The sequence below is a fragment of the Manihot esculenta genome, chromosome 5, assembly GCF_001659605.2.
Source record: "Manihot esculenta cultivar AM560-2 chromosome 5, M.esculenta_v8, whole genome shotgun sequence".
In the NCBI taxonomy this organism is placed as follows: Eukaryota; Viridiplantae; Streptophyta; class Magnoliopsida; order Malpighiales; family Euphorbiaceae; genus Manihot; species Manihot esculenta.
Window position 1 is genome coordinate 23,743,001 of NC_035165.2, and position 15,697 is coordinate 23,758,697.

At 35.6% G+C, this 15,697-nt stretch overlaps 2 protein-coding genes across 2 annotated transcripts; one reads left to right on the forward strand and one right to left on the reverse strand.

Annotated features, from left to right (window-relative positions):
• The first annotated feature begins 921 nt into the window (after positions 1–921).
• Positions 922–7,203, forward strand: LOC110615696 (serine/threonine-protein kinase BSK1). The gene is made up of 9 exons (XM_021757728.2): positions 922–1,577; positions 1,716–1,851; positions 2,241–2,374; positions 3,310–3,415; positions 4,112–4,197; positions 5,433–5,621; positions 6,119–6,283; positions 6,364–6,477; positions 6,720–7,203. The coding sequence occupies exons 1-9, from the start codon at positions 1,236–1,238 to the stop codon at positions 6,972–6,974; spliced, it is 1,527 nt and encodes a 508-aa protein (XP_021613420.1). The 5' UTR covers positions 922–1,235; the 3' UTR covers positions 6,975–7,203.
• A 3,569-nt stretch (positions 7,204–10,772) lies between these two features.
• Positions 10,773–14,118, reverse strand: LOC110615695 (ATP-dependent zinc metalloprotease FTSH, chloroplastic). Its single transcript, XM_021757727.2, has 5 exons — positions 12,559–14,118; positions 11,844–12,090; positions 11,566–11,749; positions 11,270–11,441; positions 10,773–11,164 (listed from the first exon to the last, which is right to left on the reverse strand). The coding sequence occupies exons 1-5, from the start codon at positions 13,879–13,881 to the stop codon at positions 10,943–10,945; spliced, it is 2,148 nt and encodes a 715-aa protein (XP_021613419.1). The 5' UTR covers positions 13,882–14,118; the 3' UTR covers positions 10,773–10,942.
• Between the last annotated feature and the right edge of the window lie 1,579 nt (positions 14,119–15,697).

Genomic DNA, 15,697 nt, shown 5'->3' on the forward strand with positions numbered 1-15,697 from the left:
AGTTTTAATTATAATTTGATATAAAATAGTTTATATTAAATTAATATAAGTTTAATTTAAAATAAGAATGGTGAGGTTTTGAATATCTAATTGGGCCTTAGAAAGGGGCAGCCTTGTCTCCACCAAAGCCAGCAATTATTTATATTATAATAATTTATTTTTGTTTTTAGTAACTACAAAAATAATTTTAAAGCGTAATTTTCAGGCGGTATGTTTGGTTTCCGCTACCTCACGGCAACTGATGAGACGGCTGATGCATCAAAATCAAAATCAATCCATGCACTCAAGTAATCGCATTACACATTATAGAAATATTTTTTATTTTCTTGTTTTTATTTCTTTTTAATACGGCATTTCTTTTCAAGCATAATATTAAAAAAAAAAAACACTTTTCAAGTATTAATTTACATTCGAATAAAAATTATTTAATTATTTTCAACATTATTGTGACTCGTGTTATATGCTTAATTTTATTAAAATTACTATTAGAAAATATAAAGTCCTTACATGAATATATTTTAATATTTTTTAAGAAAATTTTAAATTTAAAAATAAGTAAGTAATTTTAAAAAAAATAGTTAAAGCCATGAATAAGTTTCATGTTGACTTATTACAAGCTTGTTAAAGTTTTGCTTTTATATTAGGACAAGTCTATTTTTTTAAATATATTTTTGAAATAGGATTTAGGCAGAAATTGAGTCGTACGATTTTGAAGGGAAATTAAAAAGAGAAAAAAAAACCCGAAAATATCGCCAAAAGGGGAGATGTTGAGTGAGTTGATAACCATAAGGACAAAAGTACCCTTCCATCACGTGAAAAGGACAACTCAATGGGAGAGAAAGAAAGGAAGAAAGGAAGGAAAAGGAGAGAAAGAGAAAGGGGTTTTGTCAGCGCAGAGAGAGAGAGATGGATGGAAAGGGGAGAGGGACAGGGGAAAGTTAAAAACACACAAATGGAAAGAAAAAGAAAGCTGCAGCAGCTGCTCATCACTCTGTAGATCTCTATTTCTTTCCTCTCTTTTTCCTTTCCCTCTCTCTTATCGGTCTTTCCATCGCATCCACACGGGCGCTGAGTCAGTGTGGAAAAACTATAATAATAAAATAAAGCAATAGAAAAAAAAAAACGGTTTCTCTTTCCCTCTCACAATCCGCCCCCTTCTCTCCTGTATGGTTTCTCTCTGAAACGGAGTTTCGTGGAGGGGGCGGGCGGCCGACTCACTCAACTCGGTCTGAGTTATGGGTTGTTGCCAATCTTCCTGCTTGGGAGTTGTTATCTCCCAGGAAAAAGCCTCTAAAAACTATCTTCATCAGGCGCAGAATCACCATCCTTCTCACCCGGCCAACGGCAACGACCCTCACTCGGCTGCCTCTGGAGGTCTGCGAGGTTTCATCGAGTTTTCCCTCGCTGACCTAAAAGCCGCAACGAATAACTTTAGTCCTGAGTTTATCGTTTCGGAGAGCGGTGAAAAGGCTCCCAATATCGTCTATAAAGGCCGCTTACAGAACCAGGACAACCGCACTTGGATCGCTGTCAAGAAATTCACGAAACTTGCCTGGCCCGATCCCAAACAATTCGCTGTAATTACAGATTTTGGCTTTGTTTATTCTTCGATTTTTATTTTGTTTTTTTTTTTAATTTTTTAATCAATTTCTAGGGCATTCTTTAGAATTTTTGTTTAAATTAATTTTCTTCTTCTTCTATTTATTTTCTTCAAGGATGAGGCATTGGGTGTAGCGAAGTTGAAGCACAAGAGGCTAGCAAATTTGATAGGGTATTGCTGCGAAGGGGATGAGAGGTTGCTTGTGGCAGAGTACATGCCCAATGATATCCTTGCGAAACATCTATTTCACTGTATGTATAGCAATACAAGGGTTCTAATTTCTTTTCGTTTTTCATTTCTATGAATATTTCTCACTCATTTTGATAGTTTCCGAGTATATGGAAATTCACCCTAAATTAGACTGGTAGATTTTTAATAGCTGCTTTGATTTGCTTGCATAAAGAGGCAAATAGAAAATTTTCAGAAAGAATCTTTAAGATTATTAGATATAATTGAGCTGCATCTTATGTGGGAGATTCTTTAATGATATAATGATGTCTGCTGCTGTATTATTCATCTTCTGTATTCCTTGTGTTCTATTGAAGAATTATTGCAAGTTGTCAGCAAATTTGTTTACTAGTTCATTTCCGTCGTCTGATTTTGTGTATCTGAATATAATTTCACTTTACTTCCTTGACAGGGGAGAATCAAACCATTGAGTGGGCCCTGCGATTAAGAGTTGCTCTGTACATCGCTGAAGCTTTAGATTATTGTAGTTCTGAAGGCCGTCCGTTGTACCATGATTTAAATGCTTATAGGGTTCTTTTTGATGAGGTACTGTAACTTATCCTCTTTCTTAACTAAGGTTTATTTTTACTACTCTATGAAAGTTGGTAATTTGTAACCTAAGGGTGCCTTCATTTACATTATAGTTTTGTTGTTTTAGTTTATCAAAAACAAGAAACTATTTCTTACCTTTTTGTTTTTCTCTATTTTAGAAAACGACTGCATACCTTCTCTTTCCTCCCTTCTTGTTTATTCCACCTTCCTTGTATCGGTTAACAGCAAATCAGTGCCTAATTCCCTATATGTTTGTATTTACTTTTTAACCTCTTTTGCTTCATAGTTGAAGAATAAATTATAGTCAATCAGACAGAAATCTAACTATTGCCCAAAATATTTTCCCACCAATACTCTCTTCTGCATCATAACCATCAAGTTTTATGAGTTTAAATAAAACACCAGTTTCATATTCCCCGTGATCATTCAGTCATAGATCACGGCTTCTACATCAATCAAAGCCATGTGAATAGAGCCAAGATTTATAGAATCAAAAGAAAAAATAAACAATAAAGTTCTAGACCTAGTGGGCAATTGACAAAATAAGGGGGTTTTCTTGATTTAATGGATGAAAATGGACAAAATAAAGGTGGCTGGAAGAAATTAGCAAGAAACAATCAATAGAGAGGGTGCAGATTAGTTAGGGAATCATATTTGTATTTTTGATGTGGTAACAACATCTGAAAACCACGAGTTGTGGTTTCGTCATCATTTGTTTTAATTTTTGAAAATGTTTTGAGATAAACTGTCAAAACATAAGAGCAGTCCATTTTTTTTTTTAAAAAAAATGAAATTGCAACAATAACAAATGGTACCTAAGTTTTTCATTCTGGTTTTTCAGTTTATCTGGTTTCGTTAGGCCATTTTAATTGGGAGAATCTATTATTTATTATGAGAGTGGATGATAACATAATGGATGGTTTTGGCAGAATGGAGACCCTCGGCTTTCATGTTTTGGCTTGATGAAAAATAGTAGGGATGGAAAAAGTTACAGCACAAATCTTGCATATACTCCCCCTGAATATCTACAAACTGGTATTTCCTTTATTTTATTACAGATTTCATTGACCCTGTGTGGTTTTTATTCCCTGCTTTCATTTAATTTTTCTTCCCATGCATGGAGCTCGGTATTTATGTTTTGGGTCTCCCCCACAAAATCAAAGATTTATGTTTGAGTCTACAGTGTGGTTATATGCATCCTACAATAAAATGCTGCTAGCCTGTAACTAGGATTTGTATTACGTCTATGCCAGCTGAGGTGCTCCTTATATAACTATGAAACTATACAATGGCTTCAATTAGTACTGTTTTCATGCAGAGATTGAAAGTTCTAGTTTTGAGTTTTGAGTGATGTTGCCCCGTTCATTCAGTGACCCATGTAATAAACGAAAGGATTATGGAAATCTATTATTTGAGGCACTGTGTTTTGTGTTGACAAATATTCATTTATTTTGATGTAGGAAATTGCAAGTGTTTGACAATAACCTTGGGAAAGATGGGTTGAAGTTGCAATTCATGAGATTACAAGCATGAAAATTATCACCCAAGATAGTCTTTTTTCTGTACTTGGCTATATATTATTAAAATCTTTGCTGCTTAATTGTTTTGGATTCCAACAGCTCCATTTTCTCTGCAATACAAATTGCTTGCTTGCTTTCTTGTTTTATTAACTACTATTTGACTTGTGTTTTTTACAATGCTAGCATGTGACAAGATTAAATTTTGTTGTAGGAAGGGTCACTCCTGAAAGTGTTATCTTCAGCTTTGGGACTGTCCTTTTGGATCTTCTCAGTGGAAAGCACATACCTCCTAGTCATGTAAGTATTTCAAACCTGATGCTGGTCTGTAATAAGCTGTGAAAGACAGGTGAAATCATAGATGCTTTGTGTGATTCAACAAGATTTTTTTTAATGAGCATCTCTAAAGAAACGTTATATGATGGTTCTCCTCTCTGCAAAGTTTTAATTAAGTGGCTGATAGGCTGGTCAAATATTTGTGAGTGCCTGCCATGACTTTCTTTCCCAGCTAATGCTCAGAGTTGATGATTATTGGTCTTTCTCTTGATTTTGAAAATGAAGGTCAACTTTATTGTTTTTTCTATATGAGGATATCCTTCTTACCGCATTCATAGACCAGCCATGACAATGGTAATTTCCTTTCTATTTGCCAGTTTTTACCTATACCTTACCTGACTTTTGAGTTTTTCCCCCAGGTATATGCAGCCTTTTCTTTTTCACAATTCAGTTGATTTGTTTTCCAAAAAGATGACTTCAATGAAATTGAAAATGTGGATTACTCAAGAATTCAATTCTATTACTAGAAAGAATGGCTGGGCCCTCTATCAATGACCAAAACAATGTCCTGTACTTTCATTTCCCTGTAAATAGGGTAATATGGGAACTAGATTGATTTAATTAATTTCTCATTCATTCTAAACAATGCGTTTTAATTGAACGTTTTCCCTTTTGAATTAGTCAAAATATCAACGTCAATTTTGAAATTAATTTAAATTCTTCCCTTGAAATTTTGTGTGCTGTATGATTTGTTACACACTGGTATTATTCCTAAAAACTTTTCTGCTTGCATTTTTTTTCGTCCTCGCTAAATATGTTTCATCTCTTTCATTTGGTTCATTATATTATCAATTGGATTGTAAAAACTGCTAAAGCTTTTGTGTTTTCTATTTAGGTCGTTAAACTGGTTGCCTTTTTACATGTATATATTTTTTTTCAGTAACTACATACCAGCAATTTTTCCTAAGATATCCAACTAGAAGGATAAGAGGTCATCTCATTATTTCACACATCAATATTTCAGTGTTCTGGACTTTGAATCGGGTTTCCTTATTTTTTATTCACTTTGCTTTTTGATGTTACAAGAGTGCATCACATGTATAACTTTTTCTTACATGAAATGGGTTTATACTCACATAATGTTCAAAAATATTGGCTGTAACCATTTGCAGAGACTGATATTATTGCTGAATGTTGAGTTGATTGATTCAAATGTGATTTTACCAATGTTGATACATATTTATTTATGTTTATTGAAGGCTCTTGATATGATAAGGGGAAAAAACATCCTTCTCTTAATGGATTCACATTTGGAGGGACACTTCTCAACTGAAGAGGCAACTGTTGTCTTTGATCTTGCTTCAGAATGTTTACAATATGAACCCAGAGAGCGGCCGAATACGAAGGATCTTGTTGCTACCCTTGCACCACTGCAAAATAAACCTGATGTAAGTATTGTGTTTTTGGTTCATATGATCGTCTTAAGCAATCTAATGGTTCAAGAAGTTTAAATTGTATCTCCATCTGCCCAACTTCAAATTTGGGCAGATGGAGATGCAATTTAAACTTCTTGAACCATTAGATTGCTTGTCACTGGCCAGTGTAGCAAACTACATATCTAATCCATTTCTACAAATTGATACTGTGCTGAATCAGTTCCTAAATTTAGAAAGGATTAATTGCTTGGGAGTGGTTGGGCTTCACATTGGTATAGGAAATTTATTTTTCTTCCAAGACGTGCATTTACTGTCCTTTTATTCAGATGTTCATCTTCTGAGTACTACCTATACAAAACAAAAAAGTTTTAAGACGATTTTGCATGGAAAAAGTTAAGAGAGGAAAAAGAAAAAAAGGTTAATCACTTGAAATCATTCATGTAAAATAACATATTCCTCGTCTTAACTGGAATAGATTCAATTTCTGGATCATCATTGTTTGCTTTCAGGTTCCGTCATATGTGATGCTTGGAATTCCGAAGCATGAGGAAGCACCTCCTACTCCACAACACCCTCTTTCTCCAATGGGTGATGCCTGTTCACGGATGGATCTCACAGCTATACATCAGATTTTGGTAATGACGCATTACAAGGATGATGAAGGAACTAATGAGGTAAGTGAATTATGAAAAATGTGGTGTTGCTGATGCCTATTGCTACTGCTGTGCTCATAACTTTACTTGTCGATGTGCAGTTATCTTTCCAAGAGTGGACCCAACAAATGAGAGATATGTTGGAGGCCAGAAAGCGTGGAGATGTAGCATTTCGCGACAAAGATTTTAGAACTGCTATAGAATGCTATTCTCAGGTGTGTATTTCTTGTGGGGATGGAAAAAATGACATCGTCATTATAAAAAAACGAAAGAAATGGGAAATTGTATTTTTCTTGTGGGATGTGCTGGATAAATGATTTATCTCAATGACTGCTGGATTTTTATCAAAAATAGATCACAGGACGGTGCTGGGCCTCCCGGTCATGAAACGTCAGAATTTGCTCATAACACTGTAGACGTGCTTTAATTGACTTGACATCATTTCTTGTTTTCGCAGTTCATAGATGTAGGAACGATGATTTCTCCAACTGTTTATGCAAGGCGAAGCCTGTGCTATCTTCTATGTGATCAACCAGATGCTGCCCTACGAGATGCAATGCAAGCACAGTGTGTCTACCCTGATTGGTCTACAGCATTTTACATGCAAGCTGTAGCTCTTGCCAAGCTGGACATGCACAAGGATGCGGCTGACATGTTGAATGAGGCTGCTGCACTAGAAGAAAAAAAGCAACGTGGAGGGAGAGCATCTTGAGAGATGACATCTAATATTCTTTTTGTACTTGTAGTTGTAACAAAAATGTGGGTTAGTGTATCAAGAATTAGAATCTGGTTTTTCATCCAAATTGTAACATAGTGAGAGAGGGTGAGGGTGAGGGAAGGAACGGTTCTTGTGCTGTTGCAAATATTTTCCTTTTTTGTTTTTGTTTTCTTATTGTACTCCTAAATTGGCTGAAATAATTGATTTCATTTAGCACTTCAAACATTTCTACAAGCTTTAGGCAAGAAACGATTCTGTAGGACTTCCAGTAAGGCTTTCGGTCCAAAAACCATTCAAACTGGGCTCTGGACCTTTGTTGAAGATCGGAAATCATTTAATTTGACGCAATTAGGGTTTTTGACGCCCAAACCTATGTATTTGGGCCTAATGGGCTTTATTTATGATGGATCACATGAGGCCCAAATACATATACTAGTGAGCCATACCAGGCCCAAATTGCTCTTCCTTAGGCTCTGAAGTGCCTTAATTAGGCCCAAAACGAGTTCTTTTCAATTGGTCTTCAATAATTCATAATGGGCTTCTTGAAGCCCCAATCCATTATACTGAGCAATTACAGTGCACCTAAGGCCCATAATGGTCTTTATTGGCCCAAAACCTTGATTATCGTTTTAAAGCGACTTTAACTGTGCGTATTAGGTCCATTTCAAAAAAAAAAAAAAAAAAAAAAAAAGAACTGTGCGTATTAGGACGCGATGGGCCAGAAGAGGACCAAATCCATTATACTGGGATTCTTTGTTGGCCGAGGTGAAAATTCACGGAGCTTTTAGGCTAATAAAGCCTTGAAAAAACTAAAAAGTATTTATCATTATTATTATTATTATTTTGTCGTAAATCAACTTCATCTAGCCACTAGCAAGTACTTTCTTCTTTTTATACCAATTTAAATGGTCTCTCGAGCTCCATCGTTGACGTCCAACAGAAAGAGAACCAATATTGGATGTACTCTGGTGTTGATCTTAAAGAAGGAACATTAAGGCGAGCTACACATACTCGTTCTGTGATCACCATTTTTTTTTTTCCAAAAAAAAAATTCAATTAGATCTGGCATAAGAACATCTTAAATGTGCATGGAAGAAAAGCAAGAAGGATTCCTCGTGATTAGATCATTGAACTTATCGAAAGCACCCAAAGCCAGATTTTACGATCATATTCTTCATAAAGCCAGTAACGGAGCTTTGTTCTCTCAACGCAATCACCTACATAGCCAGAATTTACAATGTCGTAAATTCATATTAAATAATCTACAAACAGATAATATCCCCAAGAGCACGTTGCATTTCTCTTACTCCCTTAAAGGACCTATCGTAAAGAAGGTTATATTGCAAAAAAGAACACATACTTGCATAGGTCCTGCACTTGATGAGAATAAAGAATGCAAAATCAGGTTTTACGGCAATAAACGCTGACCTAGAACATGGTATTTTCTTTTTGACACATTAATTGTAGTAGTTATCCGACTAGCTACATGTCCTGAAAAGTGTTTGGGTGTTCCCGTGTGGCACTCTTGCGCGTCTAGGAAAACTTGCCAATTCATTATTGACAAAATCAAACACAATTTAGCTACCTGGAAAGCTGCCTAGATCTCCATGTCTGGGAGAGTCAATATCGATCAACCAGTCCTGTCGATGATTTCCAATTACACCATGCAAACTATGATGTTGCTATCTCTATCTGTAATGAGATTGAAAAGTCTATGAGACAATTCATTTGGGGAGCCACTGAAGATGGAAAAGAGTTGGCTTTGATCTCGTGGAACACTATAGAATCCAAAGGGCTATGGCGGGCTAGAAAATAAATTTTGAATCAGGTCAATAAAGCCGTCTGTCCCCTCTGGCAATGTGAGACAAGAACCTCACTGTTGCTGAATATGTTAGCCAGTCAGGTGATTGGAATTGGAATGGCTTTGCACCACTCTCGCCCGAACTGCTAATTATCCATACCGTACTGATCCTACCCCTATAGACCAGGAAGATGATGCAATCTTCTGGATGAGTTCTAAATCAGGTCAATTTTCCTAAAATCTACTTATAATTCCTTGAACAGTAACGTTGCTTCTTCTTTTGTGGCAGGGTGGTTGAAGGTCTAGCATTGAATGGGACCCCAACAAGTACGTTTGTTCCTCTGGCTACTAAAGAATAATCGACATTTGACCAATAGTGAACGACACAGAAGACATCTGCTCAATTCTCCTAACTGCCCAACATGCTTAAATAATGAAGGGATGACTACGCATATGTTCTCCGGGATTTGCAGTGCTAGAACCAATCTTCCTCTGCCTAGCTAGTTTATCTTCTTGACTAAATCCCTCTTAACAAAGGACTGGATCCTTCTGAACATAAACGATCTCAAATTTCAAATGGGATCACTTGGCTCTTATTTTAGGAGTTGGTTGCTAGGATGTTTGGAAAATTCAACCATCATCAAAGAAGGGATGTGAATCTCAACCAAGATATACTCTCCAAGCTATGACTTTTCAAATGGTTATGACAAAAGTTGACAACTCATGAATCAAAAAGGTTGCAATGAGCCAAGATGCAAGGTAAAAGCTACTCTCAGAAGATTACTTCAAACTCAACACAGACGGGCCTTCAGCTCAAGTATAGGTCAGGTATATGGTGGAGGGTCAATTCGAGAAAGCTCAAGGAACTGGGTCCAAGGTTTTGTTAAAAATATTGGTAGCTGTTCTATCTTCACGGTAGAGAAGTGGCAACATTTCAAGGATTCCAATTGCTCGAAGCATTAGGAATCACTAGAGTCTTTGTTGAATGAAATAATAAAGGGGTGGTTTCTATGATCAAAGGCTCGGCGGCAAGAATGCCAATTAAAGGCTTTGTCTTCAGCAATCCACAATATTATGCAATCTATGGTGGAAGTGAGGACCTTACACATCTTATGAGAGGCGAACTTAACATCAGATTGGATGGCCAACCATGCCAAAGACTTCTCTATAGGTTGTCATTGTATTCCTATTCCCCCGATTGGCTTAAAACCTTGGCAAACTCATGCTTAGTATGAGTCTCTTACTATAGGTAGTTTCAGTTTTTCCCTCCCTATTATTATTATTATTTAAAAAAAAAAGAACCTATCCAAATAGAGTAACACACAACAACTACTAAACTTCAAATAGTAATTAGTTTGAGGTCAATGGATCCTTTTTGCATTCAGTAAAGTTGTCAGCAGAAATTCATTTGATAAGATAGAATTAAAGCATAATCACACCTATTGGATGAGCTTCTGGTTGATTTCCCCCCTTTTCCTGAGCTGGAATTACATCATAATCATGCACAGCAAGGAGTTAAGGAGAGACATATATAGAAGGAAAATTTTTGTTGTATAAGGGGGAGAGTATAACGAAAAAGAAAATATAAATATCAATCACATGATTAGGTATTAAAGTTAAACCATAATTGATATTGAAAAGACAGGAATAAAGAGAGGCTGCAAAAACCAAAATATCTCTCTAAGCTCTAGGAATTGGAAATTTAGGAGTCAAAAAGGGAAAATAGAGACGCAAACACAGATATAGACAAAGAGACAAGCATGACTTTTCCAAGGAGGATTAACTCTTTAACATGTATTTTTCAATTATATAAATTGGAAAATGCAATAGAAATGTATTTTCTTAAAACTTTAAATAATTATATTTTAAGATCAATTTTCCTGGTATCAACATTGAGATCATAGTTGTTGATTATACAGGTTATAATTGCTGTCCTTTGTAAGTTTATGGCAGAATGATAGGTCCTTCCACTTTCATGGGCAAGTCTCAGCTTGACAAGAAGAGCAAAAATACAAAAAATTGCACTAGAATCTTGCCTATACACACGCCTTCATGACCCCTAGCATTTCTGGGGCCACCGAGTAGTTAACTGGTTATGATATGTGATTGTGGGAGTGAAGGATATAAAATACAAGAAGGCTTGGTTGTCCATTAATTGAAATCAGGCAACATATAATTCTGCTTTTCCATCAATGAAGAGACTCATGAATTCTTCTCCATCAACAGTTTCTTTCTCTATAAGCAGCTGAGCAAGCTTGTGCAGAATGTCAATGTGAGTTGTGATGATATGTTTGGCCCTTGAATATGCCTTCTCCACCAGCTCCCTTACTTCTGCATCCACCACATCTGCAGTGGCCATAGAATAGTCCTTTTGGGATGACATCTGATATTGCAATACATACAAGTTGGATTAGTCTTAATACTTCATTGATCATGTAGAACTAAAGATATAGGATGAGAAAGAGCAGCTAGTGAACACGAATCCTACCTGTTGACCTAAGAAAGGATTCCCACCAGGTCCACCAATGGCAACTTGTCCGATCTTTTTGCTGAAACCAAATCTCTCAACCATCTGCCTTGCTACCCGAGAAACTTGCATGAAATCATTTGAAGCTCCTGTTGTCACATTTTCCTGACCAAAGATCACCTCCTCAGCAACCCTGCATTGTACAGTACCAAAAGAGAATTTGACAAGGTTTTGTTAAATTTTCAAGAGAAACTTGGACTTCGATAGCTGTAAACTATGCTCCTATGCATTAGCTAAAACAGGTTTCTGTAACCAACCTTCCACCTAATGCAACAGCCATCTGATTCTCCAAGTAGCTTCTACTGTATAATCCAGACTCAAGCCTCTCCTCACTTGGAGCAAAAAATGTAAGACCACCAGCTTGACCACGAGGAATGATGGATATCTTGGCTACAGGATCATATTCCGGCATCAGTGCACCAACTAAAGCATGCCCAGCCTCTGCAGATTGGAAAGCAACAAACACAATTAGCTTCTCAAAAATCTATAAACTAGCAAGCAATTGAGTGAAAACAGAACATTCATATGTGTCTACCATGATAGGCAACTAATTTTTTCTTCTCATCTGAGACAACAGCATTTTTCTTCTCTGGCCCAGCAATAATCCTCTCAAGAGCATCAGATATCTCATCTTTGCTTATTTCTTTAAGGTCACGCCTAGCTGCAAGTATGGCAGCTTCATTCATCAGATTCTGCAGATCAGCTCCAGTGAATCCTGGGGTTCTCCGGGCAATCTTTTCAAAGTCTACATCTTTTGCGAGAGCCTTTCCCCTAGAGTGAACCTGTCATTTAAATAAGTTGCAATTAACAAGTTGAACAAGCAGAGATTAAATAAGAGCAAGTAAAACGTGATCCAACCTATTTGTTCTAAACACAGAGGACCTTTCTCCCAAAAACATAAATGTCAAATGCAACATTTTAACTGCTATATCAGGGGCCAAGCAGAAAACCAGATCAATCATGACGAATAGACATGCGAGGGTTATAGAAACATGAAGAGAAGTGGTCAATTCTATGCCTTACAAACTATGACCCAAGCAAAATGATGTCGGTGTATGTACATGCAGGATGAACATAGAAGATACAATTCTGCTTATAACTCTTATCCTTTTCCATTTCCTATGCATTTACCTTCTATATCAGCCTTAAATGATTTATTTGTGTCAAAGAATCCAACTTGATAATTTCATCGAACATAAGTAATGAAAAACATGAAAGAAAATGAAGACAGGTTGTAAAGAGGCGCAAACCTGAAGTATCTTCACTCTACCAGCAACATCAGGCCTGTCCACAGTAACTTGTCTATCAAACCTCCCAGGTCTTAACAAAGCAGAATCAAGAACATCAGGTCTATTAGTGGCCGCCAACACTATAACACCCGAATTGCCTGAAAATCCATCCATTTCAGTCAACAACTGATTAATAGTCTGCTCTCTCTCATCATTTCCACCTCCAAGACCAGCTCCTCTCTGCCTTCCCACGGCATCAATCTCATCAATAAATACAATGCACGGAGCCTTCGCCTTGGCTTTCTCAAACAAATCTCTCACTCTAGATGCCCCAACTCCCACGAACAACTCAACAAACTCCGATGCCGCGCAGGAGAAAAATGGCACTCCTGCCTCTCCAGCAACTGCTCTAGCCAACAGGGTCTTCCCTGTTCCAGGTGGCCCAACTAATAAACACCCTTTGGGAATTTTAGCTCCTAAAGCTGTGTACTTATCTGGGTTCTTCAAGAAATCTACAACCTCTTGAAGTTCCAATTTTGCTTGGTCTGCTCCTGCCACATCCCCAAATGTTACACCAGTTTCCGGCACTTCTTGGAATTTTGATTTCGATCTTCCGAAATCCATGGGCCCGCCTAATCCGCCGGGTCCACCAGGACCTCCCTGTGCCCGGCGGAAGAGAAAGAACAATCCTGCGAAAGCCAGGAATGGGAATATAAGATTTCCAATAAAATTGAAAAGCCCGTTGCCAGAATCTCCCTCAGAGACAGAGATATCCACCCCATTCATAGCTAGAATGTCTATTAGATCAGGGTCATTAGGAACAATGACGGTAGCTCGGCGGCCATCTACGGCGGTGAGCTGGAGGGCAGAACCATCTTTGCTGAAACGAACTCTCTCGACTTTGCCCTTCTTGACCGCGTTGAGGAACTCGCTGTATCGCCATTGGCTGCCATCAGGGAGGTCAGAGGCGGATTGGGATTGAGGTTTTGGGGCAGTGAGGAGAAGGTTTTGCGAGAAAGGAGAGGTACTTGAAGGGGTGGGTTTGGTGGGTTGGGCTTCAATTACAGGTGGTGGAGTGGGTGGAGTGGCGTTGTCTAAGGCTAAGGCTTGTGGGGTTAGAGAAGAGACAAGCAAAGCAGCCAAAGTGGCTTGTGAAGGGATTGATTTCAAAGAATCTGAAATGGGCTGTTTTCTATTGAGGATAGCTTGAGCAATTTGCGACTTTCTTGTAGAGGAGAAAGGGAAAAGAAATGGTAATTTGGTGGTTTTGGGAGTTGGAGGAGAATGGAGGATTTTAGAACCAAAGAAGTTTGAAGAAAGCAAAGGGTTGCTGATCGATGCCATGGTTGGGCTCTGTCTCTGTGTCGGAGGTTCCTTCTTCCCTAACACTTCTAACTCCAAAATTTGCAGCTTTTGGGGACCCGACTATCCTGTCCAATGCTCAAACGTTTGGATTGCTAGTGAGGAGATTGGAAAACTAATAATATTATTTTCTATTACCATATGGGAACTCAGGGGATGTGGCAATTATCTGTACACAAAGCAGCAGCAGCTAACTTTGATTTGAGAGGTAGGAGCTCTAAATTGGTTTTAATACAGGCCATAAATTTGATGTTGCTTGGACGTGTCCATTGCAGCCTCCAGTCATTTTTAAGTCATTGATTTTTATGCCACAAATTGACCATACAATACATACAAGAAATCCTGGAAACTTGGATATTGATCATACAAATCAGCTTCTAGGACTGTGGGACGTTTCTAGTTTCTGCACCTCTAGCAGATGGATCAATTTGCCATTTCAAGAGCCCAAACTGGCTCAAAATTGATAAGCCTTTACCAATGTGGCCATGCGTTCGCAATTTTCAAACCCATTTAAAAGCCGATTGTGCATTCTCCACTCCTTACAAAGACCCGTGATAGGTATTTTTCATGGCTTTTTATCAATTTGTGGTTGAAAAAAAATTTTATAAATTTAGAGTTTTATGATTACTTGACTGTCAAAACTCGTCTCTTGTTTGTAAAGCGACCTAGATTTTTTTTTTTTTTTTTTTAAACGTTTAGGAATATTTTTTTTAAAATAATAGTCTAGTGTCACTGTCAATGGGCCATGCTATTATTTAATTTTTTTTATTTTTTAATTATTAATATATTATAATAATATATTTATATTATATTAATTTAATAATTTTATTTATATTAAATTTTAATAATAATAAATTTTTTATAATATATTTTATTAATTTTAATATATTATTATAATAAGAAAGTTTAAAATTATAAAAATTAAATTTATATTTTATTAGGTTACTTTTATACAACTTCACACGTTTAATAGCATAATAATATTAATTTTATATTATTTTTATGCAATCATATATATATCTAATAACATAATAATATTAATTTTATAACATTGAAATTATATTTTTAATTTAAATATTAATAATAAAATATTTTAATATCTTATATTGTGAAATAAAATATATTAATATATTTAAAGTTATAAAATAAGATTATATTTAGATTAGATTACTATTTATAATTTATTAAAAAGAAAAAATTTATTAATTTATTTTACTATTAGATTTATTTATTTATTTTTGAAATTATAAACCATACGACCTTTAATAGTGTACGCAATCAAAATCGTTTATAATTAGGTTTATTTATAATTTAGAAGAAAAAATAAATAAATAAAATAATTAATTGATTATAATTAAATTAATTTAAAATTTTTATATCTTTTTAATGAAACACGATTGTATACATTTACTAGCAAAAGAATATCATAAATCTAAATATTTTTATATAAGATTCTTCTGCTATCAATTTTTATAGTACTCATATAATTAAAAATAATAAATAAATTTATAACTGCTACTATTTAATTATAATATTATTATAATAATATATTAAAAATAATATTTTTATAATTGATACTAATTAAATTGATAATTATTTTTAAATTTAAATATAACATTATTATGTGATTTAATGTATATTAAATTAGTGATAGTATTTAATGACAATATTATTATGTTAATATGTTAAAAATAATAAAATATATTATAAAAAATAATTAAAATTTTTTATCATCCGACAATATCACTAAATTATTTTACATAATATTGATTTTATAACACTAAAATTATATAGCACA

Excerpts from the sequence above, each read along its gene's own strand:
- LOC110615696 (XM_021757728.2), top strand. The coding sequence starts at position 1,236 with ATGGGTTGTTGCCAATCTTCCTGCTTGGGAGTTGTTATCTCCCAGGAA. Across the intron at positions 6,284-6,363 it reads ATGATGAAGGAACTAATGAG|TTATCTTTCCAAGAGTGGAC; the intron begins GTAAGTGAATTA and ends GTCGATGTGCAG. Across the intron at positions 6,478-6,719 it reads CTATAGAATGCTATTCTCAG|TTCATAGATGTAGGAACGAT; the intron begins GTGTGTATTTCT and ends TTGTTTTCGCAG.
- LOC110615695 (XM_021757727.2), bottom strand. The coding sequence starts at position 13,881 with ATGGCATCGATCAGCAACCCTTTGCTTTCTTCAAACTTCTTTGGTTCT. Across the intron at positions 11,442-11,565 it reads GCTGTTGCATTAGGTGGAAG|GGTTGCTGAGGAGGTGATCT; the intron begins GTTGGTTACAGA and ends TGTACAATGCAG. Across the intron at positions 11,165-11,269 it reads ATCCTTTCTTAGGTCAACAG|ATGTCATCCCAAAAGGACTA; the intron begins GTAGGATTCGTG and ends TTGCAATATCAG.